This window comes from Thamnophis sirtalis, unplaced genomic scaffold (assembly GCF_051295495.1).
Source record: "Thamnophis sirtalis isolate CommonGarterSnake01/CBP01778 unplaced genomic scaffold, rThaSir2_p1.2 scaffold_3, whole genome shotgun sequence".
Lineage (NCBI taxonomy): Eukaryota > Metazoa > Chordata > Lepidosauria > Squamata > Natricidae > Thamnophis > Thamnophis sirtalis.
Genome location: NW_028261383.1, coordinates 860,854 through 887,062, shown reverse-complemented (window position 1 = coordinate 887,062; position 26,209 = coordinate 860,854). Strand labels below are relative to the sequence as shown.

At 47.0% G+C, this 26,209-nt stretch overlaps 1 protein-coding gene across 1 annotated transcript; it reads left to right on the top strand.

The window, feature by feature from the left end:
• Positions 1–2,061: 2,061 nt before the first annotated feature.
• On the top strand, positions 2,062–26,209 carry LOC148046989 (uncharacterized). The gene is made up of 6 exons (XM_087711783.1): positions 2,062–2,201; positions 5,788–7,289; positions 12,175–13,134; positions 19,461–20,435; positions 25,063–25,332; positions 25,420–26,209. Exons 2-6 carry the CDS (start codon positions 5,878–5,880, stop codon positions 26,081–26,083), a joined length of 4,281 nt encoding a protein of 1,426 aa, XP_087567909.1. The 5' UTR covers positions 2,062–2,201; positions 5,788–5,877; the 3' UTR covers positions 26,084–26,209.

Below are 26,209 nucleotides of genomic sequence, written 5' to 3'. Positions count from 1 at the left end.
GGCCCAGCTGTTTAGATAATAAACCTTATAAATAACATATTAAATTCCTCTCCTGAAAACATCCATTGTGTGCATTTATTAAAAAGAAAAAGGCAACACCTTTTTTCATTTTTGTGTGTGCAACAAACCCTACAAGGTTCAATAATCTGCCATTTGAGAAATAGGATCGTCAATATCTTGGACATATTGGTGGCGGCATTACGAGGCTCCGCCCACCCACCCAGACATCATCATGGACCTTCTGCGGATGCCCTTCCGCTACCTAACAGGTGGTGAAGAGGATACCATTATTGGGGCACTTCTCTGGGCCTAAGCAGGATTCAGTGGGGGAAGGGGAGCAGGGGGAAGGGGAAGGGTAGGAGGGAAGGAGAAGCCCATCTGGCTTTCCTCTGAGGTGGGGAAGACCCAGTATCCCCTCCATGGTCTGCCCACTGCACTCGCAGAGCCTCGCTGTGGTGCCTCGGCTGTGGTGGGGCCAGGAGGGTTTGCACGAGAGGAGGAGGAGGGGGAGGGAAGCCTCCACCGTGGGTTGACTCCTTCCTCCCCCAGCCCCAAGGAGACCACGCAGGGCTTTCCAAGAGGGTGAGAAGAGAGAGAGAGGGAGACAGACAGAGAGTCAGACAGACAGACAGAGGGGGGGGAGAGAAAGAAAGAGGAGGATGAGAGATGAGAGAGAAATGAGAGGGATAGCAAGATAGAGGGTAACAGAGAGGGAGATAGAGAGAAAAAGAAAGACAGACGAGAGAAAGAAAGATGGGAGAGAGGGAGATATATAGTGAAAAATCCTCAATAAAAGAATTGTTCAAAATAATGAGTGTTTTTAGAGCATGGACTGAGTCAAGATGACCTTCAGATGGTGCCGTGCTGTGCAGTCCATGCACTGTAGTTGTTGATGTCCTCCGAATGTTGGGTCTGCCGGACTCCTATTGGCTACTTCAGTGGGGCTTCTGGCATCGTCCCGCCCCCTGTGAGCCCCTTGATCCGGACACCTGGTTCCCCCGAGGCGCCTGGTACCCGGATGCTCCTCAGGTCTGATGGAGGCTCTTTCTCCTTATGGATTTCGGGCCCTCTGGGAAGAAGGTCCAATCCTGGGAGACACAGAAGGTCAACTGGAAGTAGGGAAAAGAGCCCAGTGTGCCTGTTTCACACTGCTAATTCCTTCACACACACACACACACACACACACACACACACACACACACACAGACACACACACACACACACATACACACCATCTCCACCTGCCAGCCTTCAGCTCCTCCTGCCAAAAAGGGGGTTTCATTATTCGTGGCCCCTCCTGTGTGGGATTCTCTGTCCTTCCTTCCCTTCTGAGCTCAAGTGGGAGAGGCTGAGTTTGGGTCGGTCCCCCCTTTCAGCCCAGAGCCCATCAGGCACAGCTGGTGGGCAGAGGCAGCCATGGGGGTTCACCACAGGCAGCCATCACCTTACGACCATTTGAAAGTACAAGAGAGCCCCCCAAACACACACAAAAGGTCCTTTATGACGGAGGTCCATAATGGGCAGACGACCATAAGTTGAGGATCACCTGTAAGGTATTGATTTTTATTTATTACCTAATTTGGAAACCACCAATATCACCGAGCAGAGTGAATGATTTGCCTTCTTGGGAATGGATGGGGAGAAAGAACTATTTGAAAGATTGTGCATGTATGTGTGTGTATTAGTGTGTGTGTGAGTGAGTAATTATTCTAGAAAGCCCCAGAGGGCAGGAGAAGAAACAATGGATGGAAAGTAATCAAGGAGAGAAGCAACGTAAAGAGACGCTTCCTAAGAGAACAATTCACCAGCGGAAGAGCTTTGCCTTCAGAGGTTTTGGGTGCTTCATCACTGGAGGCTTTTAAGAGTCTGGACGGTCACTTGTGAGGAATGGGATAGGATCTCCTGCTTGAGGAGGGGGGCTGGACTACAAGACCTCCAGGGTCCCTTCTGTTCGGATTCCTGAGAGCAAGGGGCGTGGTTACTTGCAGAAGGCGGAGCCCAAAAGGAGAGCAGAAGCCCCGCCCCGCCCCGCCCTTCCCGTCTCCGTCTGAGCCTGCGCGTTCATCCCCGGGATTTTCTCCGCTGCTCAGCATGGCCGCTGAGTCCTCCGTAGAGGGTCGCTCGGCCTCGCCTTGAACAGTTGGGGCTCCTTCCGCTGCGGTCCCTTCCTGCCAGGAGGGCTTTTCCTTCGCAGGAGAAAGGTAGCTGGAGTGGCCCCTCTTCCCCGGAGGGTCCCTGAGCCTGCGAGGATCCCGGGATGGGAGGGCTGGGACTGGGCGTCTCTGGGAACAGAGGGAAGGCTCCCTACAGACGGAGCTTTTCCCCTAAGGATTATGGGGGGGATGGAAGGGAAACCCTCACAGAGGCTCCTCGCCTCCCCCGTTCAGTTTGGGGGGGGGGGTCTTTAAGGGGGGGGGAGTTTAGATGCTTTGAACTGAGCTCAGGATCTCCCAACCCGGAAAAGGTCCTTTTTTCTTTCTTCTTAATCTAAAGAGAGAGAGAGAAAGCGGATGTTCTTTGCTTTCGCTTGCTTTTGTTTGGCGAAACGGAACAAAGCCTTTTAAACTCCAACTATTATTATTGTTTGGTTTTGTGCTGAAGAGGCTGCGATGTGGAGGTTCACAAATGACACCTTTGAAAGCCCTTTGGACTGGAGGCTGGTCTTGTTAGGAAGCTGCAGAATAGAATAGAATTAAAATTAGAATTTAGAAATAGGAATTGAATTCTTTATTGGCCAAGTGTGAATGGACACACAAGGGATTTGTCTCGGGTGGAGATGCTCTCAGTGTACATAAAAGGACAAGATACGTTCATCAAGAATCATCAGATGCAACACTTAGTGAGAGTCCTAGGGTACAAATAAGCAATCAGGAAACAATATCAATGTAAGGATGAAAGCCACTAAGTTACAGTCTTGTGGTCATAAGCAATGTTCCCTCTAATTTTTTTTCAGGGTGAGCGGAAAAGTACAGTGTTTGAGCGGCACAGTTTCATGCCTGAGCACCTAAGAGAGCAACAGTTTGAACTTCTGTCTCGTCTGCTGGACATTTGCGCAACATTCCAAGCGTCAAGCGCCAATTGCGAGCGAGGTTTCAGCCTGATGAATGCCAGGCATGAAAATGTGCTACTCAAACACTATACTTTTCCGCTCACCCTGAAAAAAAAAAGACTTCTGCTCAGCTTTTAGATCATTAGACTGGCTAGACATGGCACCAACAGGTCCTGGGTCCTGGCATTTTGCAGGCAACCTGTCCTCTCACATTCCTTTGGAATGCAACCCATCACATTTGAATTAGATTTTGCCAATTATCCTATTAAAAGATAATCCTATTATTCTAAAATATGACCAACTCGATATTAAAAATGTAAATATTTAATGCTGATAAATAATAGCAGTAATTGTTATTTAGTATGATTAAAATCAGTATTGATATATCAATATATATCAAAATTGACAATAAACACTAAAATAACAATACAAATATATAATGTGGAATATAAATGTAATAAATATAATATATAAATACAACATAAATGTAATAAAATAATTTATCATGAAACTCTCCCCCTTTAAAGTAAAAAGATCAATTAAATAGTCTAGCAAGTTTGGACAATATGCTATATGTTATGTTACTTAAGAATATATATACCTCAGAATCAGATACAACATCCACATCATTTCCAACTGAGTCAATAAAATGATATGCCATGCCAAAACTATTTTAAATAAAGATATGAAATTAATCAAGTATTGCATTTATTTTTCAAAATGAATGTAGAATTTTTATTATTATTTAAGTTTTGTACCCTATCTTTTCTAACTAACGTTAACTTTAAAAAGATGTTACATCAGACTACAATACAAGTAATTAAATGAAGACTAAAATAAGTGTTTTGGCATATTGAGCTTTTTATATTTCTTTCTAATATTGCTTCCTTAGTTGAGAACTTGCTCCTCAGCTTACTTACGCATTAACTGTTTGTTGCTTTTATGGCTTATTCATTCACTGCTCCATCTTCAGTTTTTTTCACAGGGGGCAGGGCTTCCTTCCTTCCTTCCTTCCCTCCACTCCTTTGGCCACCAATTTTGATCCAACTCTCTCTCTTTCTCTCTCTCTCTCTCTCTCACTCTCTCTCTCTCTCTCTCTCTCTCACACACACACACACACACACACACACACACACACGTGTTCTTTGGGGGGGGTTGAATTACTCCGCCTCACTGCGCAAAGTCGGCTCAGCATGTGTTCGGCCCCTGCTTACGCTGAATCAAATCTGCAGCCGGCGGGACCATTTCAAAGCCGCCAGTCCTCTTGCTCCTTCTCCTTCACCGGCAAAGCAGCGGCGGTGGTGCCTCCCCCTCCGCTCGGAGCACCTCAGCTGGGCTCTGGGTTATCCCTGCCATCGCCTCCACCTCCGCCGCTTTCCTACTAGCTCCCGCGGCCTCAAAAGCACGGCAGAGGAGGAAGGGGGAGGGATAACGCGGGGGCCAGCTCAGGTGCTCCGCGTGGAGAGAGAGGCACCACTGCGGGAGCTTTGCTGGTGAAGGAGAAGAAGCAAGAGGACTGGCGGCTCATCAAAACAAGTCTGGGGAGGTCCTTTGCAGGCGGCCAGTTCTAGCTGCCTGCAAAGGACTTCCCCACGTTTGCTTTGGTAGAAAGCTCTGCGCGGCAGTTAGAAAGCTCTGCGCGGAGGTTTCTAGCGACGTGCGCGGCCGCGCACGCGCGCACCTTAGAGGGAACAGTGGTCATAAGTGGGAGGAGATGGGTGATAGGAACGATGAGAAGACTAATAGTAATAGTAATGTAGCATTTGTGAAAAAACTGTTCTTGTGTCTAGTTGTCTTGGTGTGCAATTTCTGTCCAGGATGTGAGGGGTCTGTAGATATTTTCACAGCCCTCTTTTTGACTCGTGCAGTTTACGGGTCCTCCATGGAAGGCAGGTTGGCAGCCATTGTTTTTTCTGCAGTTCTGATTCTCCTCTGAAGTCTGTATCTCTCTTGTTGGGCTGCAGAGCCAAACCAGACAGTTATGGAGGTGCACATGAGAGACTCAATGATTCCTCTGAAGAACAGAATCAGCAGCTCTTTGGCCAGTTTAAGCTTCCTGAGTTGGCGCAGAAAGAACATTCTTTGTTCTGCTTTTTGGATGACGTTTTTGAGGTTAGGTGTCCATTTGAGGAGCAAACAGAGAAGGCGGAGAGGAGCAGGAAAGGGGAATGTGAGGAGGGGAAAGGAAGGGGGAGGAAAAGCCAATTGAGCTGTGAATGAGAGAAGGGAGGAAAGAGGGAGCGGAGAAAAGGAAGAGGAGATTCAGGAACAGGACAGACTCAGAGACCTCCAGCATTTCATGGCCCTGAAGGAGAAAAAAATTCAACTTTGCCCATATCATTTAGGTAGTCCTCGACTTACGACCACAGCAGAGCCCCAAATGTCTGTTGCTAAGTGAAGCATTTGTTAAGTGAGTTTTGCCCTATTTTGTGACCTTCCTTGCCACAGTTAACTGAATCAGTGCAGTTAAGTTAGTCCCGCGGTTGTTAAGTGAATCTGTTTTTTCCCATTGACTTTGCTTGTCAGAAGGTCACAAAAAGGGGATCACGCGACCCCAGGACACTGCAACAGTCATAAATACGAGTCAGTGGCCAAGCATCAGAATTTAGATCACGGGACCATTGGGGGATGCGTTGGGCTGGAAGACCTTCAGGATCCCGTCCAAGGGAAAGCTTTTGTGATTCTCTATATTTCGCAAAAGGAAATTTATTTCTCCTCTTTCCCCCCTCATCTCACAGAGAGTAAAAGATTGTGACCAAAGATTCACCTGCAAGGCATCTATCAACAGACAGTAGAAAATCAGCACAAGGCAGCAGCCAAGAGGAAGGATGGACCATGGGAAACTCCTGGATCCCCCATCAGACACAAGAAGCACTCCAAAAAACCACCAAAAGACCCATGAATGCTCAGAGTGTGGGAAATCCTTTGCTCGCAGGTCCCTCCTTTTGACCCACAGGAAGGTCCATGTGGGAAGTGGATCCAGTGAAGGTTTGGAGGGCGAGAAATCCTTCTCTGGGAAAAACTCCAAAGATCTCAGGAGCCCCCCAACACTAAAACCCTATAAATGTGTGGAATGTGGCTTATGCCTTAGGAAAAAGTCACACCTTCTTACACATCAGAAAATCCACACTGGAGAGAAACCTTATCAATGTCTGGAATGTGGGAATTGTTTCTGTAGAAAAGCCCATCTCAGAATCCACGAGAGAATCCACACAGGGAAGAAACCTTACAAGTGTTGGGAGTGTGGGAAGAGCTTTTCTCAGAAAGCTCATCTTTGGAACCATGAGAAGATTCATGCAGGAATCAAACCTTACAAATGCTTTGAGTGTGGAAAATGTTTCACCCAGAGTTCAGTTCTTCGGAGTCATGTGAAAACACACACAGGGGATAAAAACGAAAAGTGCCTCGAATGCGGGAAATGTTTTACCTTGAAATCAACTCTGGTGCAACATCAGAGAATTCACACTGGAGAGAGACCCTATGAATGCCCAGAATGTGAGAGACGATTTGTAAATTCTTCTCATCTTCAGAGACACCAGAAGGGACACAAAAAGGAAAAACCCTATGAATGTAGGGACTGTGGGAAAAGTTTTGTTACACGAAGAGACCTTCAGATTCATCAGAGAATCCACACAGGGGAGAAGCCGTACAAGTGTGAGGAGTGTGGGAAATGCTTCTCCCAAAAACAGAACCTTGGAAGGCATCAGAGGCTCCACACAGGAGAGAAGCCATACAGATGCATAGAATGTGGAAAATCTTTTGCTCATAGTGGAGCCCTTTGCAGCCACCATAAAACCCACACAGGGGAGAAACCACATCAATGCAATGAATGCGGAAGTTTTTATCGTACCTCATCAGCCCTTAGAAGTCATGTGAAAACTCACACAGGAGAAAAAAACTACAAATGTTTGGACTGTGGGAAAGCATTTTCCAATTCATCTTCCCTTAGAATACACAGCCGAATCCATATAGGAGAAAAGCCCCATAAATGCTCAGAGTGTAATAAATGTTTTTCTCAGAAACATTCTCTTGAGACGCATCAGAGAATTCACACTGGAGAAAAACCATATAAATGTCTGAAATGTGAAAAACGTTTTGCCGGATCTTCAGCACTGCGCAAGCACTCCAGAAGTCACAGAGGAGAGTGGCCTTACAAGTGTGCAGAGTGTGAGAAACCATTTCATTGCAAATCACAGTTAAAATTGCACCAGAAAGTCCATAACAGAGATAAACCTGTTTAGTTGTGAACAATGTGGATTTTTTTTTAACGTCACATGTTATAATTTACCAGGAACTGAGTTATATGTGTGTTGGCAGAGAACGGGAAGTCTTTTATTTCTGACCATGCATGGAAATGGATTTCTGATCATAAGTTGCTACAATCATCATCTGTACCCAGATACCCTTGTTATTTTTTACTAGCCCTTGTTAATGAATAGGGAGAACTGAAGATTTAGAGAGGAGAAAAATGGGTTGAGGGTGGAATGAAGATGCATCTTATTATTCCATTTATTGATAAAGGGTTGATGTTGAATATGCTGCCAGAGGATGAAGAAGAAACATTTATTTTTCCTACTATCTTTTTGGGAGGGATTTTTTCTTTTTTCACATTGTTTTTTCATACGTTCACGCACATACATGCAAACTATTCACAACCATACTAGTACACAGTTATATTAAAGGTCTTTGATAGGCGTATATAATTTATTAATAAAATTATTATTCAAAATAACGAAGAGTGTCTTTTACAGCACGGACTGGACGGTCAAAAGACTCGAGAAGGCAGTCAGATGGTGCCATGCTCTGCAGACAAAGTCCTGCTGCTTTCTAGCTTTATGTGTGTTTCCCTTTAAAACAGCCGCCATCTTGGTTCTTTTGGCTCCCTCCTCCCTCGCTGGATACTTCCGACTTTGGGATTGAATGAAAAGGAGCAGATTTTCCATTAACTTTAGGAAAAAATCTCTTGGTGATTCGGATGGAGCCCCTGCTCTTAAGGGCCGATGATGGGTGGCTGCCTAAATGTGCCTGACACGCTCGGGATTAATGGGACCCCACCTCACTTTGGACATTCAGGCCCCCTTGGCTTTTGCCCATTTTGTTATGCTGCAGCCTGATTGTGCAGTTGTTGAAATTCATTTTTCCCCTCATTAAATCTACACTCAGTGCCCCATAATGAGAAATGAGAACAGAATTTTAGAAATGTTGTCAAGGGAATTTAAAAAAAAACCTGAAATGAGACATTGGCATAAGTATTCAGACCCTTCACTCAGTTACTTTGTTGAAGCACCTTTGGCAGCAGTTACAGCCTCCAGTCTTTTTGTATATAAAGTGACAAGATTTGCACATCTGGATCAGGGGATTTTCTGCCCTTCTTCCTTGGAAATCCTCTCCAGCTCAGTCATGTCGGATGGTGACCGTCCATGGAGAGCCATTTTCAGGTCCCTCCAGAGATGGGAAGGAAGGCGGGTGGGATATGTTCACTGCCTTTGAGTTATTGTAAAAATAATAAAGCCGGATATAAGTGAGGAAAAAAACCAAATCATTTCTATTCTCTTCTTTCCTGTCTTGGGGTCTCTGGGGATTAGGAAGCAAAGGAATGTGAGAAGACCCCTCCATGCTCAGAGACCCCCACCCAATTTTCATTCTCAGATGGAGGGTCATCATGTGACTTCTGCCCCAGTGGCTGTTCCAGAGCAGTGTAATTCCTGATGATACCTGAGTGAAAAGTTCCTGGGAGTAAAAATAAATAGTTATTTATTATCCTGTTAGGAAGGAACACCAAAAAAGTAAAAGTACCCCCCGCCCCAAAAGTAGAGATCCCCGCTGGTTTCTGGCTCTTTAAACGGAGTTCCTAAAGAGAAGAACCTTAAAAGGGGCTTCTCTGTGTCTGGCCTCATTCAAGGGCACACACAGACACAATCACACACACACAGAGACATACACACAAACAGAAATACAGAGATAGAGGAGAACAGGAAGACGCTGGAGGAGGCGGGGCAGCCCTGCTTCCAACGTGCTGCAAAGGGACACTCTTCCCATGGGCAGAGGAACCCTCGACATCGACGCCCATCGGAGGAAGAGAAGAAGTTTCGGAGCAGGGGGAGGGGCGGAGGGGAAGGGAGCTGGCCAAGGGGCGGGGCCTGACGGCGGGGGCAAAAAAGAGAGCTCCTCCCTCTCCCCTCCACCTGGCTGCATCTCCGCTTCCTTCCACGTGTTCCGCTTTGCACGAGGAGGATCGCCGCTGGATCCCTCCGGAGAGATTTCTGGGTCCCGCTCGGGGCAGGTGAGGCTGCCTCCCAGGAGATCCTCTCCCCGCCAGGAGGAAGGGAACTGCGGATTCCGCTCTTGGGCTTCCAGGGTTTTCCTGGGGAAGATCCGGCTCTGGCGTTGCCTGCAGGAAGCGGATCCCTCCACTCCAGGGGGGCAAAGGGGGCTCCGTCCTCGGGCTTGATCTGCCCCCTCCTCTCCCGGCCAAGGCTCCCCGGGGGGAGGGGTGGATCTGGGAAGCAGCTTTTGGGGAGATCGCTTTCAGAAGGTCTCTCTGTGGTCCTTTTGAACAGGAAGCCTCTGAACCTCCGTCTCCCTCAAGTGCAGTTGGAAAAATGGAGTAAATGGGCTTTAAAAGGTGTTTTGTGATATGCACTGTGCAATTAACCCAGACTGAGCTCATTGCAGTGAGGAGGCTGGGATGTGGCAATTCCTCGGTGGATCTTTTGGAAAGCACAAACTCTCCGGAGGTTTTGAGGAAGGTCTTGTGAGCAGCTGAGAGAAGAAGCTGGTGGCCAGGAGGTTGCCTGATTTTGAAATGCCCAAAGTAGCATTGGGTCCCATGAAGCCTGGAATCTCGGGGGGGGGGGGCGCTTGCAACCTCCAAAAAGAGCAGGAAAGAGGAGCCCTTTTCTGATCTCTCTCACCTTCCTTTGAGGTTTCCTACTCACAACTATGCATTGGTCCCTCTTGGGCTTCATCCTGCTGGTTTCCTCCATTTTGGCCCATCAAGATCTTCTTGAACCTCGATTCTGTCTCCTGTTATTTTGTATCCTCCTCAAACAACCCTATTTTTCTCTTCCTCCTCCAGGCCGTTTATGGATTAAGCTCAGCATCTGAGTCCTTTTCATTTCTCTTTGCAGGGGAATAGTGAAGATGTGGCTGTGAACTCCAGAGAAGAGAAAGGGGCATTTTGGATCAGAACCCCCAAAATTTTGGCTGGGACTCAATCTTAGAAAATTAGGAAATCTTGGCCCCGTTGGAGGAGGACCTTCCTGCACAAAGGGCCAATCGGTTAAGGAGAAATCAAACTGTTTGGCGGTGAGGATCCTCCCTGGCCTTGACCCAGAGGGGTAACAAGTAACCCAAATGGTTTTCAAAGGTGAGTCAATGAAACTTGGTTTGGAAAATAAGCTTTTTAAAAATCTTTATGTGTAGCTTTATTTGCTCTGATCGGCAATGATCCTTCTCGGGGCGCCTGTGCTGTCACCCCTGGAGAAAAATGAAACTCCGAATCGGAGCCATTTCCCCGTCCTCCTTTCCTGTGGGATCTTCTGGGATCGAGTGAGTCTCTTTTAGGGTGGCCTGACTGAGCTCCTCCTTCTAATACACAAACACACACACAGCATTTTGGTCTGACCTGGTTGTGCTCAGGGCATCGGAGAAGCAACCTGGGGTGTCCCAAGGAATCGGCCGGCCTCTCTCCCATCCGGGTAGGAAACGCAGAGGGATGGTCTCAATTCAGACAGTCCCATGTCTTCTGCTAATCCCTGGGTTGTGGAAGGAACCAGATGTGGCCCCAAGGGAAGCTCTGGATGGAGAAGCCAACAGCTGCTCCGTTCCCTTCGTGCCCAAGGCAGGTGGGGCACTTCTTACTGAAGGACCCCTGTGGGGCAGGTAGAGAGGAGGGGGCCACTAGACTGATAGCAAAGCCTATTTCTACCCACACTCCCTGCTTCACCCACCGTCCATTTTTCATTTGACATTACTGTACTTTCATTGTTTATCCCGTTGTTTATCATTTCATGACTTGATACTGTTGTGTTTACACTTATCTTCCTCTCTCCATTTTTACTCTCATAAGTCCCCTGGAGCAGCCCCTCAATGAGATAGGGAAGATAGGCAGATTTAAACAGCACACAAACAGCACGAAGGAGAGTTGCATGGTCTTCCCAAGAGGAAGAGACTGAGCCGTGGAAGGGATCCAGGCAGGGGGAGCCAATGTGTCACAAAGAAGCCAGGATGAAGGAGTCATGATGGGATGGAGCTTGGAAGTGGAATAATCAGAAAAGGGAAGAAAAAATGGGTTGCTTACACTCACCTCAACTCTCTTTCCTCCTCTTTGGCTTCCGTGATGCCTTCATCTTTTGGGTTGCCTGTAGGTAGTCCTCGACTTATGACTACCAATGGAATTGGAATCTTGCTTGGTGATTATGTGAGATATCACGTGATGGCTTTGCTCAATTAGTATAATGATTTCACTGGTCATTGAGTGAATGAAATCCCAGGTGAGAAGCACGGCTTTGTCTTGTGGGGGAGAGAGGCCATCAGAGTCCCAGCAGAGTCTGCATTTGACTTGAGGGGTTCCTGGAGAAGCTTAGGGATGCTTTGGGACACGTTTCTTGGAAATGACATGGAACAGGCGGCTTGGAGGATGGCACGAAGGCTGCAGAGGCCTCCGGTCTGGGGACTAAGGGCGCATTTCTGGGTGGCAGCGGTGACACTGGGCTGAAGTCCAGTCCTGGGGTCAGTGGCAGATGGCTGAAATGGCTGAAGGCCCCAGAACTCCACTTAAGGCACCATCTTGGCACTTCTGCCCCATTGCAGGGCCCAGGTGGGGCGACTGAGGCTTCTGGAGGTGGCTGCAGCTCTCCTACTTCATGCGTGGCCTGTGCTGGACTTCCAGGCTCCCCCCACTTCAGGCACCCCTCCACCTCTTCCTTGGGTCTGCCTTCCCTTAACAACCTCCCAAAAATCACTTAAAGACTATAACAACATAAATGTTTTCCTCCTAGAGATTTTGTGACTCTGCATTTCCCAAAAGGAAATACTCTTCTCTGTTTCTTTTTTCCCTCCAACAGCAGATAAAAGATTGTGACCAAAGATTTACCCTAAGACAACAGAGGGTAGAAAATCAGCACAAGGCAGCAACTAAGAGGAACCATGGAGCCTTGGAAACTCTTTGACCCCTCGCCAAACACAAGCAGCTCTCCACCAAAGGACAAAAAATCCCATGAATGCTTAGAGTGTGGGAAATCCTTTGCTCTCCAGTCTCTCCTTTTGACCCACAGGAAGGTCCATGTGGGAAGTGGATCCAGTCAAGGTTTGGAGGGTGAGAAATCTTTCTCTGGGAAAAACTCCAAGGATCTCAGAATCCCCTCAAGACTAAACCCCTATAAATGTGAGGAATGTGACTTATGCTTTAGTCAAAAGTCAAGCCTTCTTAGACATCAGAGAATCCACACTGGAGAGAAACCTTATCAATGTCTGGAATGTGGGAATTGTTTCCGTGATAAAGCCACTCTCAGAGGCCATGAGAGAATCCACACAGGGGAGAAACCTTACAAGTGTTGGGAATGTGGGAAGAGCTTTTCTCAGAACTCAGGTCTTTGGTCCCATGAGAAGACTCATGCAGGAATCAAACTATACAAATGCTTTGAGTGTGGGAAATGTTTCACCCAGAGTTCAGGTCTTCAGACTCATCAGAAAACACACAGAGGGGAGAAAAACGAAAAGTGTCTCGAATGTGGGAAATGTTTTACCTTGAAATCAGGTCTGGTGCAACATCAGAGACGTCACACTGGAGAGAGACCCTATGAATGCCCAGAATGTGAGAAACAATTTGTGTCTTCTTATGAACTTCGGAGACACCAGAAGATGCACAAAGAGGAGAAACCGTATCAATGTGGGGAGTGTGGAAAAAGTTTTATTAAGCCAGGACAGCTTCAGATTCATCAGAGAATCCACACAGGGGAGAAGCCGTACAAGTGTGGGGAGTGTGGGAAATGCTTCTCCAGAAAAAACCACCTTGGAAGGCATCAGAGGGTCCACACAGGAGAGAAACCATACAGATGCATAGAATGTGGAAAATCTTTTGCTCATAGTGGAGCCCTTTGCAGCCACCATAAAACCCACACAGGGGAGAAGCAATATGAGTGCAATGAATGTGGAAGATTTTATCGTACCTCATCAGCTCTTAAAAGTCATGTGAAAACTCACACAGGAGAAAAAAACTACAAATGTTTAGACTGTGGGAAAGCTTTTACTAAGTCATCTTCTCTTAAAAGTCATAGCCGAATCCATACAGGACAGAAGCCCCATAAATGATGAGAATGTAATAAATGCTTTTCTCAGAATGATGCTCTTTTTTATAATTTTTTTATTTTTTGAATGAAAACAAATAAAATCATCCTCCATTACAAATTGTAGAAAGTGTGTCAATTGGTTACAAAGAACTTTCGTGCATCCTTTCCACAGTCATCGCCTTTGATTCATAACAAATTATCTATTTTGCATCACATATATTTATATAAATATATATTGCTATCATCGGAATGATACTCTTGAGACGCATCAGCAAATCCACGGCTAGAGAAAACCATAGAAAGGTCTGGAGTGTGGAAAGTGTTTTGCCTAACCTTCAGCACTGCGCATGGACACCAGAAGTCACACAGGAGAGTGGCCTTACAAGTGTGCAGAGGGTGAGAAACCATTTCATTGCAAATCAAAGTTAAAAATGCACCCGAAAGTCCGTAACAGAGATAAACCTGTTTAGTCGTGAACAATGTGGAAAATATGTTTTCTTTAACGTCACATGTTATAATTCACCAGGAACTGAGTTATATGTGTGTTGGCAGAGAACTGGAAGTCTTTGATTTCTGACCATAAATGGGAATGGATTTCTGATCATAAGTTGTTAGAATCATCACCTGTACCCAGATATCCTTGTTATTTTTTACTAGCCCTTGTTAATGAATAGGGAGAACTGAAGATTTAGAGAGGAGAAAAATGGGCTGAGAGTGGAATGAAGATGCATATTATTTTATTTAGTGATAAAGGGTTGGTGTTGAATATGCTGGCTGAGGATGAAGAGGAAACATTTATTTTTCCTATCTTTTTGGGAGGGATTTTTTTTCATTGTTTTTTCATGTGTTCACGCACATACATACAGTATATTCACAATCATACTGTTCACCATTGTATTAAAGTTCTTTATTTGATGTCCGTATATAATTCTTAATAAAATTATTATTCAAAGTAACGAAGAGTGTTTTTTACAGCACGGACTGGACGGTCAAAAGACTCGAGAAGGCAGTCAGATGGTGCCATGCTCTGCAGTCAAAGTCTTGCTGCTTTCTAGCTTTATGTGTGTTTCCCTTTAAAACAGCCACCATCTTGGTTCTTTTGGCTCCCTCCTCCCTCGCTGGATACTTCCGACTTTGGGATTGAATGAAAAGGAGCAGATTTTCCATTCACTTTAGGAAAAATCTCTTGGCGATTCGGATGGAGCCTCTGCTCTTAAGGGCAGATGATGGGTGGCTGCCTAAATGTGCCTGACACGCTCGGGATTAATGGGACCCCACCTCACTTGGGACATTCAGGCCCCCTTGACTTTTGCCCATTTTGTTATGCTGCAGCCTGATTGTGCAGTTGTTGAATTTAATTTTTTTTTCCACATTAAATCTACACTCGGTGCCCCATAATGAGAAATGAGAACAGAATTTTAGAAATGTCTGCAAATGTATTAAAAAAGAAAAAAAACCTGAAATGAGACATTGGCATAAATATTCAGACCCTTCACTCAGTTTCTTTGTTGAAGCACCTTTGGCAGCAGTTACAGCCTCCAGTCTTTTTGTATATAACGTGACAAGCTTTGCACATCTGGATCGGGGGATTTTCTGCCCTTCTTCATTGCAAATCCTCTCCAGCTCAGTCAGGTTGGATGGTGACCGTCCATGGAGAGCCATTTTCAGGTCCCTCCAGAGATAGGAAGGAAGGCGGGTGGGATATATTCACTGCCTTAACTTATTGTTACAAATAATAAATCCGGATATAAGTGAGGAAAAAAAACAAATCATTTCTATTCCGCAGTGGCTGGGCAACATTTTCAGCCTTGTTTCCCTGTTGCATTGTGTTGGGAACAAGCAGGAGATCTGAGCCGCCCCCCAAACTCTCTTCTTTCCTGTCTCAGGGTCTCTGGGGATTAGGAAACAAAGGAATGTGAGAAGACCCCTCCATGCTCAGAGACCCCCACCCAATTTTAATTAGCAGATGGAGGGTCATCATGTGACTTCTGCCCCAGTGGCTGTTCCAGATCAGTGTAGATCCTGATGATACCTGAGTGAAAAGTTCCTGGGAGTAAAAATAAATATTTATTATCATGTTAGGAAGGACACACAGACACAAACAATAACACATGCACACACGCACGAACACACTGGAGAAGGAGGGGCAGCCCTGCTTCCAACATGCAGAGAGGGACACTCTTCCCATGGGCAGAGGAACCCTCGACATTGGAGGAACAGAAGACGTTTCGGAGCAGGGGAGGGGCGGAGGGAGAAGGAGTTGGCCAAGGGGCGTGGCTGGAGTGCGGGGGCGGAGCCCGAAGACAGCAGAGGCCCCTCCCCTTCCCCTCTCCCTGGCTGGATCTCCGCTTACCTCTATGCACGAGGAGGATCGGCGCTGGATCCCTCTAGAAAGGCTCCTGGATCCCTCTCAGTGCCGGTGGGGCTGCTCTTCTTCCGGCCTCCAGGCCGTCCCTCCTCCCAGGTGATCCTCCACCCGCCAGGAGGAAGGGAGCTACGGATTCCGCTCTTAGGTTTGCAGGGTTATCCTCGGGGAGATCCGTCTTTGGCGTTGTCTGCAGGGGGACAAAGTGGGCTCCGTCCCTCGGTTGGAACTGCTCCCTCCTCGCCCGGCAAAGGCTCCCTGCGGGGCTGTGGGGGGGGGGGGGGGGATCCAGAAAGGAATTTTTGGGTAAGTCGCTTTAAGTCTCTCTGTAGTCCGTCAGAGGTCCCTGAGCATCGAAATCCCACACGGGCAGTTGGAAAATGGAGCTTTAAAACAGTTTTTAGATGTTTTATGTCGTCTTAACACAGACTGACCTCGTTGCAATGGGGGGGAGGGAGAGTTTGGGGGAAAGAAAAAAGGCTTTAAATGAATTGAATGGAGTTCATGTTGGCTTAACCCCCAAGAGATCCTTTTTCTCTGAGCGCCACCTAAAAGGCCAACAATGAAATCCTTTGTTTTAATTTCTAAGCTTTGTATTTTCCTCCTTTTGCCCAGAAGAGGCTGGGATGGGGCAGCCCCTCCTGGGTGGATGTTTTGGAACCCACCAATTCTATGGAGGTTTTGAGGCTGGTCTTGTGAGCAGCTCCTAGGAGAAGCTGATGGCCAGAAGGCTCACTTGAATAACACTCTCTGTATTTGTTTGAACCGCCTACCTGGAATCCTTCAACTTCCAAAGAGAGCAGCCCTTTTCACACATGCTCTTTTGCCCATCTGATCTCTCTCTCTCTCTTCTTCCATTGAGTCTTCCTACTCACAACTATGCAATGGCCCCATTGGACTTCCACCTTGGTAGTTTCTCTCCATTTTGGCTCATCAAGATGTCCTTGAATCCCAATTCTCTCTCCTTTATTTCTACCATTAACAAATAATTCCACCTTCTGCTTCCTCTTCCAGGTCATTTAGAGATTAAGTGCAGAATTACTGTCGGCATTTGAGCCTTTTTCCTTTCTCCTTGCAGGGGACCAGTGAGGATCTGGCCGTGAACCCCACAGAGGAGAAAGGGAAGATCTTGGATCAGGATCCACCAACCTTTGGCTGGGACTCCATTCTAGAAAATTTGGAAATCGTGGCCCGGATGGAGAAGCAGCTTCCTGCACAAAGAGCCAATCGACTAAGGAGAAATGAAACTGGTCGGCAGTGAGGGTCATCCCTGGCCTTGACTCAGAGGGGTAACAAGTGACTTCTTGATCGTAACTTTAAAGGTGAGTAAACAAATCTAGGCTAAACCTTGGTCTGGAGAATTTTTGAAATTTTAAATTTAATAAAATTTGTATGCTGCCCAATCCCGTAGGACATCTCTCGCCACCTGGTCCTGGAGTTGAGCTATCAGGGCCGGAAGGAGGGATCGCTGTGACGTAGCGAACCCTCCTTCCCCGGTAATGGCTAGCCCTGTAACTCTCGTCGTACCTGCCTCTCCCAAACATGACCGGTATGCACCGGCCCGGCCCCGCTCCCGTAGACCCCTCTTCCCATCCCGCGGCCCCCGTTCTCCTCGGCAGGCCATTTGTACCATACATTCTGGGACAAGAGGCGGGTCCGGGGCCCCATCCACTTCTGCTTCTGCACTCAGTGGTGGGGGCTCCGGGCCGCGTTCTCAATCCCCCCATCCAAACCGACCAAGCATTCTGCACATACATACCCCACTAATAATTAAAATACAATGATACAATAAAATAGCTAATAAGAATTCATTAATGTGGGATCATTCAATCAGACACATACATACCCCATGCACTCCCCACACAAGGGAAAGAAATTGTGCAGCTGTTAAAGAATGTGCAAGTTCGCATAAAGTTTGTAGGTGGGTTCGCAAAAAGTCCAGTCCGGTGGGTTCGCGGAGATATAAAGCGGGGAGAAGGTCTCGTCTTCCCTCTTCCTTACGCAATAGATGGTATAGATGGTATTGAGATAGAGGGGTCCAAAAAGTTCCAAGGGGGCTGAGATGGAATCCCTTGACATCGACAGGCAGCAATGGTCGTACCAACAGGGCCAGATCGCAAGTCCAATGTCCAGCAGCCGTGAGCAGGGAACCGGATGGCAAAAGCCCCGTATGAGTAAGAGCAAACCGAGGGCCAGGGAAAGAAAGGAGAGGCCACACCGTAGGAAGGGCCTAGGGGGTAGACTAAAGGGCCGTGGCAACGTCCGCTAGGCCAACTGCCAGATCTTATACCGCCCCATATCAAACCGACTACCCCTCTATAAAGTCAGCCAACAGAGTCCAAAAAGATTCCAAAGGAAACAGGGCCAAAGATGTCGAAAAATGCCAGGAGCCTCCAGTAATATGATCCGCCAGAGTAGAGGAGGGGGGGGGCTAAAGAGACTACGGCAGCTGGGGAAAACCAGCTGCCTTGTCTCATCCAGCGTCGTTCGAGTCACCCACCTCCTTTGGTAACAGTAGTCCTCCAGAAGACAGATAGGCACCAGGGCTCCTCCCAGTCAGCAAGGGAAATAGGGCTAAAGCTAGGACCATAGAGCATCATAAAATGCCAGTCCGAAGCTGCTTGTGGGTGATTGAAACGCCAAAAGCTTGAAATGCCGAAGCGAAGCCTTCAGCGCAGCGCCGCCATTTCCACCAGCCTCGACGAGCGCTGCGAAGAACACTCCGGGCTGCCGCGTGGGCCAGAGGACGTCTGGGAGCGTCGACTTTTCAGGAAATCGTTTGTTCAGGTCCCCTGGATCTCGCTCAGTTGCAGGGACCCCTTTTTGTAAGGCTCCAAACTGCTGGTTTATTTCGGCGTTTTTCTGCTCCACCGGACGGAGCAAGGGAAGCCAGCGGCCTGCCTCGCACATGCGCACTGTGACTATAAGCATGTTAATTATTTTAATCTTAATTTGACAAGAGAGTGATGCAGTTAAGTGATACTTGTTGTAAGAAACCACTCTTGGTCTAGTTGGAGGTGGACCCTGGAGGGAAGGCCACAGAGTGGGGGAGTTGTAACGGCTGGGTGGATGCACCCTTGAAGCCGAAAGAGGCTTCCTGGGGACTCAGCTTGGGGCGGGGCTGCCCCTGTCCAGCCTTCATCCTGTCCCTCCATGGGGAAATGTTCTCTCAGCCCAAACTGCGTCTTGTTTCAGGGATACATTTTTAGCCGTGATCTGTGCAGGCTGTTTGTGCCTTGTCCCATAATGCACTTGGGGGTACAGTTTAGTAAGCTGAAGTGCTTGTGCCTTGTCCTTAAACCTCTATTTAAACTCAATTATTGTGGATGTTTTATTGGGGATTTTGTGGCTCTCTACATTTCTGAAAAGGAAATACTTTTTTCTCCTTCTCCTTCTAACAGAGGATAAAAGATTGTGACCAAACGTTTACTTGCAAGACAACTGGCAACAGATAGTAGAAATTCAGCCTAAGGAAGCAGGTGCCACAGAGCATGGAGCCTGGGAAAATCTGGAATCTCCCATCAGATACAAACAACACTCTGAAAAACCACAAAAAACCTCATGAATGCTCCGAGTGTGGGAAATCCTTTGCTCTCCACTCCCTCCTTTTGACCCACAGGAAGGTCCATGTGGGATGTGGATCCAGGGAAGGTTTGGAGGGTGAGAAATCCTTCTCTGGAAAAGACGCCAAAGACCTCAAAAGCTCCCCAAGAATAAAACCCTATAAATGTGAGGGATGTGACTTATGCTTTGGTCAAAAGTCACACCTTCTTAGACATCAGAAAATCCACACTGGAGAGAAACCTTATCAGTGTCTGGAATGTGGGATTTTTTTCCTTGAAAAATCCTCTCTCAGAATCCACAAGAGAATCCACACAGGGGAGAAACCTTACAAGTGTTGGGAGTGTGGGAAGAGCTTTTCTCAGAAAGCTCATCTTTGGATCCATGAGAAGATTCATGCAGGAATCAAACCTTACAAATGCTTTGAATGTGGAAAATGTTTCAAGCAGAGTTCAGCTCTTTGGACTCATTGGAAAATGCACACAGGGGAGAAAAATGAAAAGTGCCTCGAATGCGGGAAATGTTTTACTCAGAAATCAAACTTGCTGCAACATCAGAGACGTCACACTGGAGAGAGACCCTATGAATGCCCAGAATGTGAGAGACGATTTGTAAGTTCTTCTGAACTTAAGAGACACCAGATGAGGCACAAAGAGGAAAAACCCTATGAATGTAGGGAGTGTGGGAAAGGTTTTGTTACACGAACAGAGCTCCAGGTTCATGAGACAATCCACACAGGGGAGAAGCCATTCAAATGTGGGGAGTGTGGGATGTGCTTCTCCCAAAAACAAAACCTTGGAACCCATCAGAGGCTCCACACAGGAGAGAAACCGTACAGATGCGTAGAATGTGGGAAATCATTTGCTTATAAGGGAGCCCTTTGGAGACATCATAACATCCACACAGGGGAAAATCCATATCAATGCAACGAATGTGAAAGATTTTATAGTAGCTCATCAGCCCTTAGTTGTCATGTGAAAACTCACACGGGGGAAAAAAACTACAAATGTTTGGACTGTGGGAAAGCATTTGCTCATTCATCTCACCTTAGAAGTCACAGCCGAATCCATACAGGAGAAAAGCCCCATAAATGCTCAGAGTGTGATAAATCTTTTTCACGGAAAGATTCTCTCGTGAGGCATCAGCGAATCCACGCTGGAGAAAATCCGTAGAAATGTCTGGAGTGTGGAAAATGTTTTGCCCAACCTTCAGCCCTTCGCATCCACACCCGAAGTCACACAGGAGAGAGGACTCACAAGTGGGCAGAGTGTGAGAAACCATTTCATTGCAAATCAAAATTAAAAATACACCAGAAAATCTAGACCAGAGAGAAACCTGTGTAGTTATTGACAATGTGAAAACATGTTTTTTTCAATGTCACATAAGTCACTAGAAACATCTCACAGTGACAGAAGGGAAATTCTAAAAATGTTGGAGTGGAGAAGAATTTTTTTTTCCTATTGAAACAACCTCAAATCCCATCAGAGAGTAAACAGTGAGGCAAAAGGACTTAACAGGTAGCTAACTTTTGGGGCAGTTTGGCACACCTGCTGATCCCCCCACTGGCTGCCCCCTCCCAGCCCCTCCTTTTCGTGCCTCAGCTGCCTTTGTGCTCATCCTCAGGCACAAGGCCTATCTGCGCCTCCCCAGTTCTCCTGGCTGAGGATGAAGAGGAAACATTTATTTTTCCTATTATCTTTTTCGGAGGGATTATTTTTTTCACATTGTTTTTTCATACGTTCACGCACATACATACAGTATATTCACAATCATACTAGTACACATTTGTATTGAAGGTCTTTGTTTGATCGGCGTATATAATTTATTAATAACATTATTATTCAAAATAATGAGTGTCTTTTAGAGCAGTGTTTTTCAACCTTTTTTGTGCAAAGGCACACTTTTTTCATGAAAAAAATCACGAGGCACACCACCATTAGAAAATGTTAAAAAAATTTAACTCTATGCCTATATTGACTATATATAAAGTGTTTTTCCCACGGCACACCTTACACTATGTCACGGCACACTAGTGTGCCGCGGCACAGTGGTTGAAAAACACTGTTTTAGAGCACGGACTGGATGGTCAAAAGACTCGAGAAGGCAGTCAGATGGTGCCATGCTCTGCAGTAAAAGTCTTGCTGCTTTCTAGCTTTGTGTGTGTTTCCCTTTAAAACAGCTGCCATCTTGGTTCTTTTGCCTCCCTCCTCCCTCGGTGGATACTTCCGACTTTGGGACTGAATGAAAAGGAGCAGATTTTCCATTCACTTTAGGAAAAATCTCTTGGCGATTCGGATGGAGCCCCTGCTCTTTAAGGGCCGATGATGGGTGGCTGCCTAAATGTGCCTGACAAGCTCGGGATTAATGGGACCCCACCTCACTTAGGACATTCAGGCCCCCTTGGCTTTTGCCCATTTTGTTATGCTGCAGCCTGATTGTTGAATTTAATTGTTTTTCTCATTAATCTCTACTCCGTAACCCCATAATGAGAAAAGAAACAGAATTTTAGAATTGTTGTCAAATGAATTAAAAAATAAAAAAAAAAAATGAGACATTGGCATAAGTATTCACACCCTTCACACAGTTACTTTGTTGAAGCACCTTTGGCAGCAGTTACAGCCTCCAGTCTTTTTGTATATAAAGTGACAAGATTTGCACATCTGGATCAGGGGATTTTCTGCCCTTCTTCCTTGCAAATCCTCTCCAGCTCAGTCAGGTCGGAGGGCGACCCTCCATGGAGAGCCATTTTCAGGTCCCTCCAGAGATGGGAAGGAAGGAGGGTGGGATATGTTCGCTGCCTTTGAGTTATTGGAAAAATAATAAAGCCGGATATAAGTGAGGGGAAAAACCAAATCATTTCTATTCCACAGTGGCTGGGCAACATTTTCAGCCTTGTTTCCCTGTTGCATTGTGTTGGGAACAAGCAGGAAATCTGAGCTGCTCCCCCAAACTCTCTTCTTTCCTGTCTCGGGGTCTCTGGGGATTAGGAAACAAAGGAACATGAGAAGACCCCTCCATGCTCAGAGACCCCCACCCAATTTTAATTCTCAGATGGAGGGTCATCATGTGACTTCTGCCCCAGTGGCTGTTCCAGATCAGTGTAAATCCTGATGATACCTGAGTGAAAAATTCCTGGGAGTAAAATAAATATTTATTATCCTGTTAGGAAGGAACACCAAAAAAGTAAAAGTACCCCCCCCCCAAAAAAAAAGTAGAGATCCCCGCTGGTTTCTGGCTCTTTAAACGGAGTTCCTAAAGAGAAGAACCTTAAAAGGGGCTTCTCTGTGTCTGTCCTCATACAAGGTCACACACAGACACAATCACACACAGACATACACACAAACAGAAATACAGAGATAGAGAAGAACAGGAAGACGCTGGAGGAGGCGGGGCAGCCCTGCTTCCAATGTGCTGCAAAGGGACACTCTTCCCATGGCCAGAGGAACCCTCGACATCGACGCCCATCGGAGGAACAGAAGAAGTTTCGGAGCAGGGGGAGGGGCGGAGGGGGAGGGACCTGGACAAGGGGCGGGGGCAAAAAAGAGAGCAAAGGCTCCTCCCTCTCCCCTCCATCTGGCTGCATCTCCGCTTCCTTCCGAGTGTCCCGCTTTGCACGAGGAGGATCGCCCTGGATCCCTCGGGAGAGATTTCTGGGTCCCGCTCGGGGCAGGTGAGGCTGCCTCCCAGGAGATCCTCTCCCCGCCAGGAGGAAGGGAGCTGCGGATTCCGCTCTTGGGTTTCCGGGGTTTTCGTGGGGAAGATCCGGCTCTGCGTTGCCTGCAGGAAGCGGATCCCTCCCCTCCAGGGGGGCAAAGGGGGCTCCGTCCTCGGGCTTGATCTGCCCCCTCCTCTCCCGGCCAAGGCTCCCCGGGGGGAGGGGTGGATCTGGGCAGCAGCTTTTGGGGAGGTCGCTTTCAGAAGGTCTCTCTGTGGTCCTTTTGAACAGGAAGCCTCTGAACCTCCGTCTCCCTCAAGTGCAGTTGGAAAAATGGAGTAATAGGAGCCTTAAAAGATGTTTTGTGATATGCAATGTGCAATTAGCCCAGACTGAGTTCATTGCTATGGGGAGCTGGGATGTGGCAGCTCCTCCTTGGTGGATCTTTTGGAAAGCACAAACTCTCCGGAGGTTTTGAGAATGGTCTTGTGAGCAGCTGAGAGAAGAAGCTGATGGCCAGGAGGTTGCCTTGCCTGATTTTGAAATGCCCAAAATAGCGTTGGGTCCCATGAAGCCTGGAATCTCGGGGGCCTTGCAACCTCCAAAAAGAGCAGGAAAGAGGAGCCCTTTTCTGATCTCTCTCACCTTCCTTTGAGGTTTCCTACTCACAACTATGCATTGGTCCCTCTTGGCTTCATCCTGCTGGTTTCCTCCATTATGGCCCATCAAGATCTTCTTGAACCTCGATTCTGTCTCCTGTTATTTTGTATCCTCCTCAAACAACCCTATTTTTCTCTTCCTCCTCCAGGCCGTTTATGGATTAAGCTCAGCATCTGAGTCCTTTTCATTTCCCTTTGCAGGGGAATAGTGAAGATGTGGCTGTGAACTCCAGAGAAGAGAAGGGGCATTTTGGATCAGAACCCCCAAAATTTTGGCTGGGACTCAATCTTAGAAAATTAGGAAATCTTGGCCCCTTTGGAGGAGGAGCTTCCTGCACAAAGGGCCAATCGGTTAAGGAGAAATCAAACTGTTTGGCGGTGAGGATCCTCCCTGGCCTTGACCCAGAAGGGTAACAAGTAACCCAGAGACAATATTAAAGGTGAGTCATTGAAACTTGGTTTGGAAAATAAGCTTTTAAAAAATCTTTATGTGTAGCTTTATTTGCTCTGATCGGCAATGATCCTTTTCGGGGTGCCTGTGCTGTCACCCCCGGAGAAAAATGAAACTCCGAATCGGAGCTATTTCCCCTCCTCTTTTCCTGTGGGATCTTCTGGGATCGAGTCTATTTTAGGGTGGCCTGACTGAGCTCCTCCTTCTAATACACAAACACACACACAGCATTTCGGTCTGACCTGGTTGCGCGCAGGGCATCGGAGGAGCAACCTGGGGTGTCCCAAGGAATCGGCCGGCCTCTCTCCCATCCGGGTAGAAACGCAGAGCGATGGTCTCATTCAGACAGTCCCATGTCTTCTGCTAATCCCTGGGTTGTGGAAGGAGCCAGATGGGGCCCCAAGGGAAGCTCTGGATGGCCAACAGCTGCTCCGTTCCCTTCTTGAAACGACATGGAACTGGCGGCTTGGAGGATGGCACGAAGGCTGCAGAGGCCTCCGGTCTGGGGATTAAGGGCGCATTTCTGGGTGGCAACGGTGACACTGGGCTGAAGTCCAGTCCTGGGGTCAGTGGCAGATGGCTGAAATGGCTGCATTTACTTAACAACGTCCCAAAAATCACTTAATGACCACAACAACATAAGTGTTTTCCTCCTAGAGATGTTGTGACTCTCTGCATTTCCCAAAAGGAAATACTCTTCTCTGTTTTCTTTTTTCCCTCCAACAGCGGATAAAAGATTGTGACCAAAGATTTACCTTGAAGACAACAGAGGGTAGAAAATCAGCCCAAGGCAGCAACCAAGAGGAACCATGGAGCCTTGGAAACTCTTTGACCCCTCACCAAACACAAGCAGCTCTCCACCAAAGGACAAAAAATCCCATGAATGCTTAGAGTGTGGGAAATCCTTTGCTCTCCAGTCTCTCCTTTTGACCCACAGGAAGGTCCATGTGGGAAGTGGATCCAGTCAAGGTTTGGAGGGTGAGAAATCTTTCTCTGGGAAAAACTCCAAGGATCTCAGAATCCCCTCAAGACTAAACCCCTATAAATGTGAGGAATGTGACTTATGCTTTAGTCAAAAGTCAAGCCTTCTTAGACATCAGAGAATCCACACTGGAGAGAAACCTTATCAATGTCTGGAATGTGGGAATTGTTTCTGTAGAAAAGCCCATCTCAGACGCCATGAGAGAATCCACACAGGGGAGAAACCTTACAAGTGTTGGGAATGTGGGAAGAGCTTTTCTCAGAACTCAGGTCTTCGGTCCCATGAGAAGATCCATGCAGGAATAAAGCCTTACAAATGCTTTGAGTGTGGAAAATGTTTCACCCACAGTTCAGGTCTTCAGAGTCATCAGAAAATACACAGAGGGGATAAAAACGAAAAGTGTCTCGAATGTGGGAAAAGTTTTACCTTGAAATCAACTCTGGTGCGACATCAGAGAATTCACACTGGAGAGAGACCCTATGAATGCCCAGAATGTGAGAAACGATTTGTAAATTCTTCTCAACTTCGGAGTCACCAGAAGACACACAGAAATGAGAAACCCTATGAATGTGGGGACTGTGGGAAAAGTTTTGTTACACGAAGAGACCTTCAGATTCATCAGAGAATCCACACAGGGGAGAAGCCGTACGAGTGTGGGGAGTGTGGGAAATGCTTCTCCAGAAAAGACAGTCTTGAAAGGCATCAGAGGGTCCACACAGGAGAGAAGCCATACAGATGCGTAGAATGTGGGAAATGCTTTGCTCGTCAGGGAATCCTTTGGATCCATCATAAAACCCACACAGGGGAGAAGCCATATCAGTGCAACGAATGTGGAAGATTTTATCGTACCTCATCAGCCCTTAAACGTCATGTGAAAACTCACACAGGGGAAAAAAACTACAAATGTTTGGACTGTGGGAAAGCATTTGCTCAGTCATCTCACTTTAGAAGTCACAGCCGAATCCATACGGGAGAGAAGCCCCATAAATGCTCAGAGTGTGATAAATGTTTTCCATGGAAAAATTCTCTTGTGAGGCATCAGCGAATCCACATTGGAGAAAAACTATAGAAATGTTTGGGGAGTGGAAAATGTTTTGCCCAACCTTCAGCCCTTCGCATCCACACCCGAAGTCACACAGGAGAGAGGCCTTACAAGTGGGCAGGGTGTGAGAAACCATTTCATTGCAAATCAACA